Below are 14,587 nucleotides of genomic sequence, written 5' to 3' on the forward strand. Positions count from 1 at the left end.
ATCCACCAGAGGGCACAACAATCTACTCTTCAGTCAAACAGTTTGCTGTCGATTGACTGTCTGACCGACTGACTCACTATACTAAAACCTATCGATAGTGTTTTCAAAAGTGATCTAAAAAAGGAAAACCATTGCAGCCTTCCGATTTTACTATGTTTACCAACTTTACCACGTTTTTAGCCAGTTATTTATTTATTTTTAGCTTTTGTTGCACCTGGTTTCTGGAACTGTTCTTCTCCAGACTTGAATCCTATTGTCATGGTCTGGTCCACTCCGTTCCACCTCCCAAGTCCATCAACCTATGCTGCAAGCTACTGGGCTAACTGGCAGTTTTGGGAAGTAACTAGTTCCATGTAACGGCGTTACGTAATTTAATTACAAATAGAAGTAACAGTAATTTGTTACAGTTAGTGTGAAAAAATGTGTAATTAAATTACAGTTACTTATGAAAATGTTAAAGATTTCAAATAGGGTTACATCTAAAAATATTCTTTGAAAATCTGGGATATGTTGAATAATAATAATCTGTTGCTTTGCCTGTTTTTGATATGCACGATGCCTTCTGCTAAGGCCATTTATTAAAGCTGTGCTATTCTGATGTTTTTGATTGGGTTTCCGGTTTGAATTTGTGGTGCACCTCCTCTTTGCCGCTGAAAGCATTAGGCTACTACAATCAGTCTGAGAGCTCCCACCATGGCGAGTGATAAAAATGCATTTCATTGCTGGAAATTTAAAAATCCTTTCACTCTAAAACCTGAGAAGGGCACAAATATAACAGTTCAGTGCAAAATTAGTTTGCCAGCTGTTAAAATCAAAGGCTTCAATGTTGAACCTGAGGAAGCACCTGCAGGTACGTAATCTAACCTTTCTTTATTCTATAAAAGCAAATGTTGTACAGAAATAAAAACACACCCTTTCATTTTCAATGATATATTATGACTCACAAAGTTATCAATTTGTGAAATTCAGGGCACCAACAGATTCCTCAGGCTAAAGCGATTTTATCACATTTCCAGTGTTGGGCAGTAGCGCTGCTACAAGTAGTGATACTACTAGCTTAACTACATTTCTCAGTAGTGTGACAGTAGCGTCCCCACTTTTTAAATCAAATAGCTTTTTCAGTAGCAAAGCTATATTATTAGTAAAGTAGCGCAGTAGCATTCACATAAGCTACATTTAACGATTGCAGTTCAATGCGTAACGACACCGATAGTCACAGAGCTGTGAGGCTGGTGTCTAGCTGATAAAAGTAAATCCATATGATGTTGAGAATGACGATTTCTTCCTCTTTCAGTTTTTTGGTGGTCGACAAAAAACCTTTTGGTGCGTTACTGCCACCCCTCGCTCTGGCCGAAGACGTCGCCAACCAATTAGGCTAACACAAGAAAGTCCAAAGACATATCCAAATGTCCCCCACAAGTCCAAAGACATGCGGTACAGGTGAATTGGGTAAGCTAAATTGTCCGTATTGTATGTGTGTGATTTAGAATGTATGGGTGTTTCCAGTGATGGGTTGAAGCTGCAAGGGCATCTGCTGCGTAAAACATTTGCTGGATACCGCCCCATTCGCACAGGGTGTCAGCGTCAACGCTTCCCATTAAATTTGAATGGGTGACATCAGGCGTTGCTGAACTGCATTGTGGATCTGTCGGCGCCGCATCAGCCCCAACTTCAGACACGCCTTCAGTCAAGCGCTGACGCTGAAGCCCTGTGTGAATAGGGCGTAAGTTGTTGGTTCATTCCACTGTGGTGATGGCATATTAATAAAGGGATATATATATATACAACAGTTCTGTCAGGTTCTTGAATCTGATTGGCTGATAGCCGTGGGATATTCTGCAATAGCAGTATTTGTACAGCCTCACTCTTCTGTACTACTCCGCCCACATACAGCGACAAGAGGACACTTTACAGTTTGACAAATATTGCAGCTTTTGGACAACATCAGGTACTTTTGAGGCTTTTTTTAGTCGAGGATGTGGTTGTTTAGGTTGCAACTATGCAGTTTATTTATAAGCATGGTGACTAATTCAAAATATTTATAATTTCTGAGAGAGCGTGCGGCGTCCATTAGCCAAAGACTGTTGATGTTGTCTATCCACAAGATAGCGCCAGGACCGCATAATAAGCCATTGCTTAGAAGATTAAAACAGCGTGATTTTTAACTACAGCTGATCAAATCATTATTAATCTGGTAAGTGATATTCTAAGTCCATCTCTCTATATAGATTGCAACTATGCAGTTTATTTATAAGGACAGTTCCTATTTTAATACAGGTACTGTCCTACCCCAGTTCTCAACAGTGTCATTCAGAGATCTCACCCCCGAACACCCCCTCCTTATCGCATACACAACAGCAATCTGGTAGTGATTGAGCTGCTTTTTTTGGGGTTAATTATTGTGATATACCGATTGCAACAGAGAAATACTGTAGACTGTAACACTGTAAAGCAGGGGTCTCAAACTCAATTTACCTGGGGGCCGCAGGAGGCAAAGTCTGGGTGAGGCTGGGCCGCATAAGGGATTTCACAAAAAAAAGTCCTCAAATGTCATTATTAACAGTTTTAATTATTTCTTCTGAACATGAAGTGTCCTGAACAGTAATAGAACATTGAGTGAAGATTATGAACAGTTCTTCTGAACATGGCATCTTTTGCCTACTCCTTACTGCCAGAGACTTGACAGCGCTTCTTCTCACAAATCTGAACCACATTTGGCTTTAGAGCGGAAGCAGTTGAGACCCTCAGTATGGCTTGAAGATGATCATCATTAAGTCTAGACCTATACTTTGACTTATTGAAGTCCTAGGGAAAAAAGTGGGGGAACTCACTCAAAACTTCCATTCCCTCACGTAAAAAAAGGCGTATACTGTATATGTATAAATAAAACACCCCCACCCCACTCCAGTCACATCAGTCTGTACCAGTCTGTATCTACCTATAATATATATAAGACAGGGCTCGAAATTAACTTTTTTACTTGGTAGCACCGGTGCTCCCAACTTCAAATATTTAGGAGCACCAAAATAAATTTAGGAGCACCAGAAAAAATTTAGGAGCACCCACCAAAAATGATTGAGCACCGCTGCAAATTACTTTTTAAGGGATTTATTGTATTTTAAAACAACATCAATAGGACTGACAAAAACCAGAAACAACTATCTAACTAAAGCTGCGAAGACATTGATATTTGTGTGCAATAATTCCAAAATGAATGTCTAATAATTAGGCTATAGAATATTAGTGATGATGAAAATGACAATAATAGTAACAATGAATTACATTTCTCATTATGATACTGCCTTGAATGTGCATGAATGTAGGTTATCTGCTATAAAAAGTCTGTTACTTTATGAAAAATAATTGTATAGTTTGCATCAAACAAAAATGAAGCATTGCAGTAGGAAATATTGATTTTGTACTGCTGTTTTTATATGCATGTCAATTTAATAAATAATGTTTCTGCTACAAAACAAACAAAAGATTATAATAAATCATTCAATTCAATGATGAAAGCTGCAAAGCAGTCATCAGTAAATAAATAAAAATAATATACACCTCAAAAAAGAATAGACGAAAGAAAGTAAAGTCTCACTTCTATCACTCTTTAAAAGTTTTGGTTTCAGTTTGTGTCAATTTAAAGGTTCAGTCTGAGCTGATTTTCATGTTTCTGTGTTAGTGGAAAAGCTGGCGAGTCAGCCGACCCAATTTATGAGTAGGTTGAGCGATGACCACCGGATTCTTGCGATGACCACCGGCGCAATACCGCTGTTTGTTATGAGACGCAGTTTCAGTGTAAACTTAGTAAAGGCGAGCTTCTTTGGCGATGATGTGTACAGTATTAGATTTGACTTTTAGCGGACATTTGCGCTGAACACGCAGTGAATGCAACGCATGGAGATTCGGGCGCCTTCTCCAAGAAGCGCGTACTCGATTGATCTCAGCTGGTGGATCATTATTCACCACGTGACGTGTCATGATCGCTCTCATCTGCGCCTCAACTTTAGGTGGGGTTTGCAAACCTGTGTGCTTTAAGTCTTTACTCTTTAGCCGTTTGCATTTCCCGTGGTCATAAAAGCTCCTTCCCTGTCATCTGACAGCGGAATACCTTGAGTGATTGACAGCTAATATGAACCAATATAGCGGCAGGGAAGAGCGATTCAGCTCGTGTTTACAAAAAATCAAAAGAGGTCGCACTACAACCATTATCAGCAGTCGCACTAATGCGGCCAAATATATTATGAGGTCACATAGATTAATTTTCGGGCGCATATGCGACCAAAATGGTCGCAATTTCGAGCCCTGTAAGATGCAGGCTGTAGCTAAGTGGCAGGCAGGGGCGGGAACAGCTTACCTTGGTTCTGGCCGGCGCGAGTTAACATTTCCCACCCGTCACAGCGTCTAACAAAGGGGCGGGGTGCGTGGTGACGTCACCGACATCCCTGCCCCTTTGTTTACACGGCGGGCGGGGAATGCCAGTGACCGCTGTGTACGGATAGAATCAGCGGAGCGGGGAGCGCTCTCTCTCCCCGCTCTGCTGATTCTGTCAGTGTACAGCGGTCGGCGCGGGCCACAAAATATTGCACTGAGGGCCGCAAATGGCCCGTGGGCCGCGAGTTTGAGACCCCTGCTGTAAAGGCTAATTTATACTTCTGCGTCAAACGCCGGCGTATGCTACGGCGCTGATGCATAGCCCTTTACCGTGGCCGTCGGCGTCGCTGACGTGCACCTCTCAAAAAATGTAACTACACGTCGCAACGACGCGTAGCGCAAGCTCTGTGAGAGCCGCGCAAATGGCGCAAGCTGGACGCGAGCCCAATGGAGCGATTGTTTACAAGTGTGAAGTACCGTGAAGGAGGTCCTGATGGAAAGTTTTGTTTTGTGTTTACCTCATAGTTAAAGTTGTTGCACGTCCGCCGGTTCCTGCCTCAAAATGAGCGAGTTTGAGCCACTTGTACATCCTGGAAGCGTTCAGGAAAAGCAAAACGGCAGCGAAGAAACTCGACACAGAGGAACATTTACACCTCACTGCCAACTAGCGTTTCGGAAGTGTTAATGTAGACCAACAGAGACAGTGCACAGAGGTATAAATGCACAGCTACGCGCGATGTATGCGCCGTGGGTCACGCCGGTCACTTGACGCAGAAGTATAAACCAGGCTTGAGAAGATATCTCTAGACGGAGGGCATTTCATGCCATGTTCAGCCTTATAATCTTAAAATGTCAGCAAAATCACCTGTTTTGTCATTATTATAGACATTACGCTTGAGTATCATTCAAACACTAGCTCTAAAGTGATGTTGGTGTATTAGTAACGGCTTTTGCTGTTTTCAAGTCAGCTGCAGATGTAAATAAACGGCGGAAAAATGTAGTTCCTTAGGAGTTTTTGACTCTCCATGTTGGATTTTCTTGTTTTATATACACGATTGTGCTGTCAAACTGTAGTATAAACGCAATATCACATTGCTCATACAGTATGTATATATATATATATATATATATATATATATATATATATATATATATATATATATATATATATATATATATATATATACACACACACACACACACAATATAATGCTTATTTCTAAATATGTCCCTTTACTATATATGTCCCCTTTTTAATGTGTAACACAGGGTTTTATTGGACTATTTGTCTTTGCTGTTATATACTATAATTTGTTTCTGTTTAGTACAGCATATTAATTACAGTAAATAACTGAACTGAACAATTTTTTGTTATAAGGTCTGATTTTGTGGTGGCTGTACTTTAAAATGAAATTAATACAATCTTAATTCAAGAGATGAAGATTTTAAAATTCTAAGGTCACACCTTCTTGGTATAAATGCTTGAAAATGATTTAGTTGAAAATATCCAGTAATCAGATGTAATCAGTTACTTTACGTTTATGTAAATGCAATATTTAATGTAATAAAAAGGTACACTACTCATTACTTACACATTACACATTTGTAATCTGTAATCTATTACATTTCCAAAATAACCTCACCAACACTGCTAACTGGTAACACTGGAAAAGCCCTCCACTTGGAGGTAAGTGGTCAGCGGTAGCGTGAAAAGGAACAGAAGCTCTTGGCAGTGTCATACCACCCCATAGCGTTTGTTTCTCAAACAAACGCAGTCAGAAGTTGCCCCAGGTACATATTTGTGGTTTTCCAGAATTTTAGACCGGGGTGCGTATCCACAATGAGCCTGTGTTGGGTTAATGTGTGTCCGAGGGTCATTTGTGTTGGTCATTGTGTTTGTTTATCACCTGTGCTCCTCGATCTGCTGCTCTCTTTCGCGGTATCGCTTCTCTCTCTCCTCCTGCTCTTTTCTCTCCAGCTCCATTCGCTCATTTTCGAAGCGCTGCCGTTCCTCCGCAGCCTTCCTTCTCTCTTCCTCCTTCCTCGTCTCCTCTTCCCGCTGCAACACACATGAGGAAAATATGAGTGACATGCATTCACATTGAACAGGAGGATGATGACAGTTAGTGTAGAGAATTTATGGTTTTGTTTCTATTTTTATATAAGGGTTTTTACGTTTGAGTGGATGCATTTAGATGTAAACGAGGATGACCTTATGTAACTGATGTGTTTTATTCTCAAAGATATATGTCTCTATTGTGTTTTTTTCTCTGTAATTAGTTGAGTGTTTTATTGGAGAAATAAGAGACTTCTAGAAAAAAAAACTTCCAAATATTCCCAATTTAAAATTAAATCTATATATTTTGAATTTGTTACTGAATATGGGGGAAATTATTACAATTTTGTCTCCAAACTCCTCTATTATTATTAGTAGTAGTAGTGATATTTAACACAAAATAAACACACACACACACACACACATATATATATATATATAGTTTATATATATATAGTTATTAAATATTTAAATAACAACAACAACAATAACACATAAATTAATAATAAATAAATAAATAATAGTAACAAAATAAAACATTCTTCTTCTTCTTCTTCTTCTTCTTCTTCTTCTTATTATTATTATTATTATTACTACAACTACTACTATTATTATTAGTATTTAATTTTAACATTTGCAACTGGCATTTTAACAATGAAATAAAAACTAAATTATAATAATAATCATTTAAATATGCAATTAATTGCAAACATTTTTATTTAAAATGCATTACAATTAAGATTCCAGATGTGCAATAAATAACAGCAGAACAGAGAGTAAAATGATTAAGTGTGCAATGAAACTTGTGGTCACTGCATAAAAGGACAATGGGTTATTTTTTGCAATCCAAAATATTTTATTATCATTGACATAAGTTTTTTTTTAATTAAACAATTCTTTTTTATTTAGTTTTTTTTATTCCTTAATTACTTTGTACTTAACTCCCCCCCCCCCCCCCCCAAAAAAAAAAAAAAAAATTAATTAAATAATAAAGAAACAAAACTAACTCTATATATTACTACATATTAACTACTAGTACTACAACTACTACTACTACTACTACTACTGATAATGTGGCTGGAAGGACATCCGCTATATAAAACATATGCTGGATAAGTTGGTGGTTCACTCTGCAGTGGCGACCCCAGATTAATAAAGGGACTTTATTAAAGTCAAAAACACAAAGAAAGAATGAATAATAACTACTATAACTTATATTAATCATATTCTTCACAGATATCTTGGAAAACAAGTACACTACCCTTTAAAAAACATAAAAGGCCAAAAATGTTAGCAGTGATAATGACACCACACTGTATTTGGATTATTATAGTTTTACAATAAAACAATTAATAAAATGAATAAATAAATGGATTTTTGTCAATAATTATATAATCTAAACATTAAATATAAGAGGTAGTTAATATTTAAGCACAGAAGAATGTTTTAAAGAATTTCTAAAAACAAATAAATAAATAAAAAAAACTTTTGATAAAAAAAAAAAGTCGACCCTAAGGGAAAATATAGTGCCCATAGCTAAAGTTACAAACCACTATTGCTATTATCTACTATATTTTAGTGTACTGTTTTTAGTGTATATTCTATATTATATTTATAGTATTATACAAATACTATATACTACTTATGTTTTAGCATACTTATTTTAGTAAACTTAACTAATATATTTTATTTATTACATTTTCAGATATGAAACTGCATTCTAAGCATGTAGTGATTGAACGATACCAAACAGTCTGATGAACCACTTCCTCATTAAAATTAAAACAAAGAAACACAAGTCCACCGAAGCGAACAATAGTTGACTCGCACCATCGTCCTGAAGAGTCCAGCATCTCTACAACACAAAAAAACAAACTATCAAACATGTACCTTGGCTTGCTCCCAGAACTCCTCTCGATTGATTTTCTTCATCTCGATCTCTGCATTTGTTTTCTGGTAGGTGGTGCCCTGCGGTGGAAGGAAAGGGGAAGTGTGAGGACTGACCATTTTAATTGGACAGCAAGCGGAGGACAAAGATGTTGATCCAAGAGAGGCTCTATGGGGACGGTTTGTTTCTTCCCCAAACAAGAAGTCAGCTAGAGAGTGCACGCACACAAAAACATTAGTACAGCTATCTTTATGGGGACTTCCCATACAGTAAATGTAATGATTTTTCTACTGTACAGACTATATAGTCTATACCCCTACCCCTTAACCTAACCTTCTCAGGAAACAATCTGCATTTTTTACAATTTTAACATACTTCATTTGGTGTGATTTATGAGCTGTTTTCCTCATATAGACAAAAAAAAAAAAAAGTTTCCATGAGGTCAAAATGTACTGGTATTGCTGTACTTCTGGGGACATGTGGACATCCCCACATTGTAAGGAATACAAAGATTCCTTATTTGGTTTAAGCAACATCGCTTGTGTTTGAATCTGATTGGCTGAATAGTTGTGGCGCAATATGCACTAAATGTAATATTTTTGCTAAACACAAAATTAATTTAAAATAAATTTTGTCAACAATGCAACAACTTGAAGGTAAGTACAAATGTTCGGTTGTTTTAATGTAACATTTTAACTCAAATGTTGAGTTTGGTCAGCGCCAGTGGTGTAGTGGTTAGTGCGTCGACACATGCACTCCGGTGCTCATGGCTAACAGAGTTCGATTCCTGCCTCGTGGTCCTATCCTTCCTCTCTCTCTGCTCTCCATGTTTTCCTTTCAGTACTCTCTACAGTTCTATTCAATAAAGGTGGAAATCCTCCCCCCCCACCCCCCCCCCCAAAAAAAAGGTTCCACTTTATATTAAGTGTCCTTAACTACTATGTACTTACATAAAAAAATAAAAACAATGTACTTACTGTGTTTATAATGTATTTGAGAACACTTGTGGTGCTTGTGAGTTGGGATAGAGGTTGGGTTATGGACAGGTTTGGTGGCATGGGTAGGTTTAAGAGTGGGTTAGGTGTAAGGGATGGTCAATAGTGTATTTACAAATGTAATTACAAAAGTTAATTACAGATGTATTTACATACAGGTATTTAATCAAGCATAAGTACACAATAAATACATGTAATTTCACAATAAGTACATTGTAACAAACTATTAATTCCTGTGTAACTACATATTAGTTAAGGCCACTTAATATAAAGTGGGACCAAAAATAATAAAAAAAAAAATGTTGAGTTTGTCTGTATTTTAATGTATAATTTAAGGTAAATATATATTTAAGTCACCAAGTCAGTACTGAAGAAGTATACTTACATGTATAATAATAATCAATAATAAAAGTAATGTAATGTACTTTGATATTAATATACTGTACTTGCAGCATACAGTACAGTATACGTACTTGACATTAATTAAAGTGATGATTGGTTTGTTGAAAACCAAAGAAGAAATTTTAAATAATTTTGAAAACCGGAAGCCGTAGATTTCCATTACTTTATTATTTTTTTCTATGTATAGTCAAAGACTACAGAATACCCAAGACGTGTCACTTGTATAGTTTTATATGGGGAAAAGTGTAACAGTAAATATGAGGAATGAAGCCCTGTCTACTAATACAGGAGCCAGGGGGGGAGGGGGGAGCTCAGACCAGACGTGTGCCTTTACGACAGTTTGTGTAGTCAACAAACACAATGGACTCTCATCGAATACGTGCTTCACACACATATGAAATATACCCACAAAAAGCTTGAAATCTGTACTTTTAAATGAATCAGTTGCACTAATCTGTATAAAACAAACGTGAGGTACAGTCCGTCCTGTTAATTGCACACCACATGACAGCAACAAATGCCCACAAACTTGTAAACAAAGAGTTGATGTAATTTCTGGAGTAGATTCACCATCAAGACCAAGATCAAGTTGTGAATTACTTTAGATGACGCGTGCAATCAGACAATCAGTATCCAGAGCATGATAATGTGTAGAACGGCCATAAATGAGGTTGCTGTTGTGATCTTGTTTCTTTTCGAGTGCGCATTAGCTTGGACAACCTGAAAATATGCAGATTTTGTTTGATTCGAACATTCAGAAACAAAACTAATAGGACAGATGTTGTTTAATTTTATTGGTGGTTCCAAATATGTAATTCAATCATAAGCTTGGCAAACAGTTTTGGAGAATTTGATGTTTCCCCATTTAGACAGATGCCCGAGCATACTGCCAGAGAGGCGTTTCAAAGATGGTCACAGAGTGTAATGATTTGCCTTAAAGGGACTTTGATATTGTATACAATGGATACTGTCCTTGAAACCACTTGAGAAAGAGTAAATGGTGATTAAATTTTAGTTTTTGGGTGAACAATCCCTTTGTATTAGATTCTTTGTGAGGGAGCAGTAAAATATACAAGTACAAAACTATTTTAAAAAATTGACTAAATAAGAGTCTCTCATGCAAATCAAGGTTGAATTTATTCAATAAGGTAAAACAGTAATATTCCTAACGTATTGATGCTATCTTAGATGATTTTGTACTTCAGTGTATTTGAAAATGTCATTTATTTTTGTGATGCAAATCCTTACTTTAGAGATGGTCTTTCAGAATGATCCATTATATTTATTTGTTGTTTAATTATTAGTTATTAGTTATTAGTTAGTGCTTGCACTCTAAGAGTAATGAACTGCAACCGATTATTACTGTGGAAACTATGGTTCAAATGAACAGAGTTTTGTTGTAATTAAACATTTAATTCATTATTTATTTTTATGTCTTTATGTTGTTTGTGAGGAACTTAATGAATCCTTTATTAGAATTCCATAATCATTTATTATTGAATTTCATTACCATTAATTGTATAATAATTAATTAATTAATTAATTAAAATTGTACATAAATCATTCTTTCAAAAAACAACACAGCTGAGAAAAGAGAGAAGGATAATTGTGTGTTTTTAAATATATTTCTATGTTAAATTATATTTATGAAGTCAGAATTATTAGGCCTCCTTTGATTTTTTTGTCTTTTTTTTATATTTCCCAAATGATATTTAACAGAGCAAGGAAATTTTCACAGTATGTCTGATAATATCTTTTCTTCTGGAGAAAGTCTTATTTGTTTGATTTTGGCTAGAATGAAAGCAGTTTTTAATTTTTAAAAATTATTTTAAGGTCAAAATTATCAGCCAATTTAAGCAAATTTGTTTCCAGATAGTCTACAGAATAAACCATTGTTATACATAACTTGCCTAATTACCCTAACTTGCCTAGTTAACCCAATTAACCTAGTTAAACCTTTAAATGTCACTTTAAGCTGTATAGAAGTGTCTTAAAAATATCTAGTCAAATATAATGTACTGTCATCATGGCAAAGATAAAATAAATCAGTTATTAGAAATGCGTTATTAAAACTATTATGTTTAGAAATGTGTTGACAAAATCTTTTCTCAGTTAGAAAGAAACTGAGGACAAAAATAAACAGGGGGGCTAATAATTCTGACTTCAACTGTATATATGTAGGAAACAGTTGCTTTGAATTGTATCGAATTTCACACCATTACTGCATGTATTATTTACAAATTATTTGCATAAGTGAATTCTGCCAAAACATCAACAAACTTTTACCCAGTAGTGCATACTTGGTTGAGCCATCATTCAGATAACTGAAAAAAAGGAAGGAAGGATCTTGGCTATTTTAAAGTGTGTGGATCGACTCAGTGTTTCGCATCGTACAGAAACAATCATTGTTTCAGTTCCTCTGCATCAACAATGCGGCTCTAAGAGCTCTTTCCTCTAAAAACAGTAACAAGGCTGCGCTCTTCTGTCAGACATCACACTATTAGAGAGCCATTCAGAGACAACTTGATTTGACCCCTTTACCGTCACGTCCGAAGGCACGCAAACAAGCCCACACACACGCATATGCACACACGCAAACTCACACACACACTCACAGCAGCCCCCTCTCATCACTTACCCTTCAACTGGTTCCAAACCTTTATGAGTTTCTTTTTTCTATTGAACATATTTGGAAACTGTAAAAAATGACATGCACAGCCAATGCTGTTTACTTTTTTATACTTTATTCTGTACTATTTTAATTTTGGGAGGTACTGTTTGTTTTATGGCTTAACTGCACTTTGCAGACGTACTTTGTTTTAACAGTAAAACCTACAATAGAAATAAACCGAGGGCTTTATTGTGTGTTTTATCCTTGAGAACGTATTTTAAAATTTATGGGTTGCTTATAATTTGTACAATTTGTTTAAATCTGTAAAATTCAATTCAATTCAATTTCAAAAGTCATTGGTTAGTAAACTGCATATAAATATTATTATATTATAAAAATGTTTGGAAAATGTTAAGTGTTATAGGAGAATTACCAACCTACATCACATGACATCACACGGGTTGAACCGTGCATACTGGTTGCAAAAAACGATCGGATGCAATAAATTTGAAAGTCCAAAAATAGATCAATTTTACCGTACACCACACTGCTTTCAATGCCAACCACAGATGTATTTGGCTAACAGCCATCAGAAAAGCTGAATGGAGTGAGGACCTAATTAAAAATGCTCGACTCTGCAGTTCTCATTGTATATCCGGTAAATTCACACTTTGCTGAATCATACACATTACTCGTTTATGATTGCAGCATTAATTTCAGTAAGACAGTTAAATATGGTGAATTAAACTGCGACACTGAATGCTTAGAATAAAATGTAAAAATGTAAGTTAATACCCTGCCATACAGGTGCAGGTTGCTGTCAGAATGCAGTTGTTTTGCTTATTAATGATTAATCAGGCCTTGTACAGTTCTGTCTTCTTTCCTTGTCTCTGTACGGCAGGGTATGTGAACTTACACATGGTGAAGTTGGTTTTATATTCGCAAATTCGGACTTTCTCCATAATAATAAAATTTCATGAAAGCATTATTTGCAAACTCTAGTTGAGAAATTATATTAGCAGTCAATGACTATCAAAGTAAAACATTGTTCACAGTCAAATAAACAGTGTTAATGTTGTTTTCAAGTCACACTTGCAGGTTATTTCAGACCGAATATTCAAAGTGCCGTGGTGAACAATATAGGGAGTGTTTTACAAGTTGTTACTGAATGAATGTGTGAATATAAAACCAACTTTACCTTAATAACTTACACTTTCACGTTTCATTCATTCAGTGTCCACAGTTTAAATTACCAAACTGTATGTAACTGAAGTACATGTTGTGCCCTCTGGTGGAATTATGCGAGAAGACGTGTGAGAGCAATTTGAGATCATCAAAAAGCCTACACAACAGCCTCTAGTGGATTTGCAAAAACAAAAACTGCAAGAAGTACCTCCAGTTACGTTTTTGGATGTCCCCAGAAATGTAGACCTGTGGACGTATCCATAATGAGCCTAGGTTGAGGTCATGATTCCCAGAATTACAATCGGATAGTCTTGCTAAAGATCCCCAATGATTTCCACCCCTATTGTGTTGTAATCATAGAGAGTTAGATATGCTGTGCATCAACTGTACCAAACGTATTCTAAGCCTCAACTGAATACTTTGGGTGTAAAATCTAACTGTTTATTAGCGAGCGGCTCATCACTCATTTAGTTGCCAAGCATAAAATTAGGTCATACAGTTCACATCAAAATAATTCGCCCTTCTGTGAATTCTTTTTCAAATATTTCTCCAATGATGTTTAACAGAGCAAGGAATTCTTCACAGTATTTCCTATATTTTTTTCCTCTAGAGAAAGTCTTATCTTTTTGTTGTCCAACACATGAAAGAAACTCAAGGTTTGAAAAAAGTGAAAGGAGTACTAAATGATGACTGAACATTCTTTTTTTTGGGCGTACTGTCCCTTTAAGCAGCTCTTCTGTCAGCCATCACCTACCACGTGTTCTCCGTTTTCCTCGTCTTTCATCTTCAGGCGGCTCAGCACCGGACTGGCCACTGGAACCGTCCCATTGGTGAGCCTCTGTCCGATGGCGGAGGGGTCGATGTCCTCCAAGCTGCTGGCGTTCACAATGACGTCGACACCCTGGTGAGAGAAAAAGAGCATTAGTAGCACTGCAGCACAAAGAGCACCTAGCAACCAGCATCAGCCACGCATTTCAATTACACGTTCTGTTTAAAGTCGCTATGGCACAACGCCCGGTTGGCACAAGAGTGACAGACTAAAGAAGAAAGTCACTAAACCATCGGGCAGCTTCGAAAAG

At 36.5% G+C, this 14,587-nt stretch overlaps 1 protein-coding gene across 1 annotated transcript in view; it reads right to left on the bottom strand.

Annotated features, from left to right (window-relative positions):
- Positions 1-14,587, bottom strand: part of dbn1 (drebrin 1) — a 178,015-nt gene that overhangs the window by 38,022 nt on the left and 125,406 nt on the right. The window contains exons 5-7 of the mRNA XM_009295616.5: positions 14,263-14,409; positions 8,318-8,395; positions 6,279-6,430 (exon numbers count right to left, since the gene is read on the bottom strand). Coding sequence (XP_009293891.1) covers positions 6,279-6,430; positions 8,318-8,395; positions 14,263-14,409 — 377 coding nt within the window. The remainder of the gene's footprint in view (positions 1-6,278; positions 6,431-8,317; positions 8,396-14,262; positions 14,410-14,587) is intronic.

The sequence above is a fragment of the Danio rerio genome, chromosome 21, assembly GCF_049306965.1.
Source record: "Danio rerio strain Tuebingen ecotype United States chromosome 21, GRCz12tu, whole genome shotgun sequence".
Classification (NCBI taxonomy): domain Eukaryota; kingdom Metazoa; phylum Chordata; class Actinopteri; order Cypriniformes; family Danionidae; genus Danio; species Danio rerio.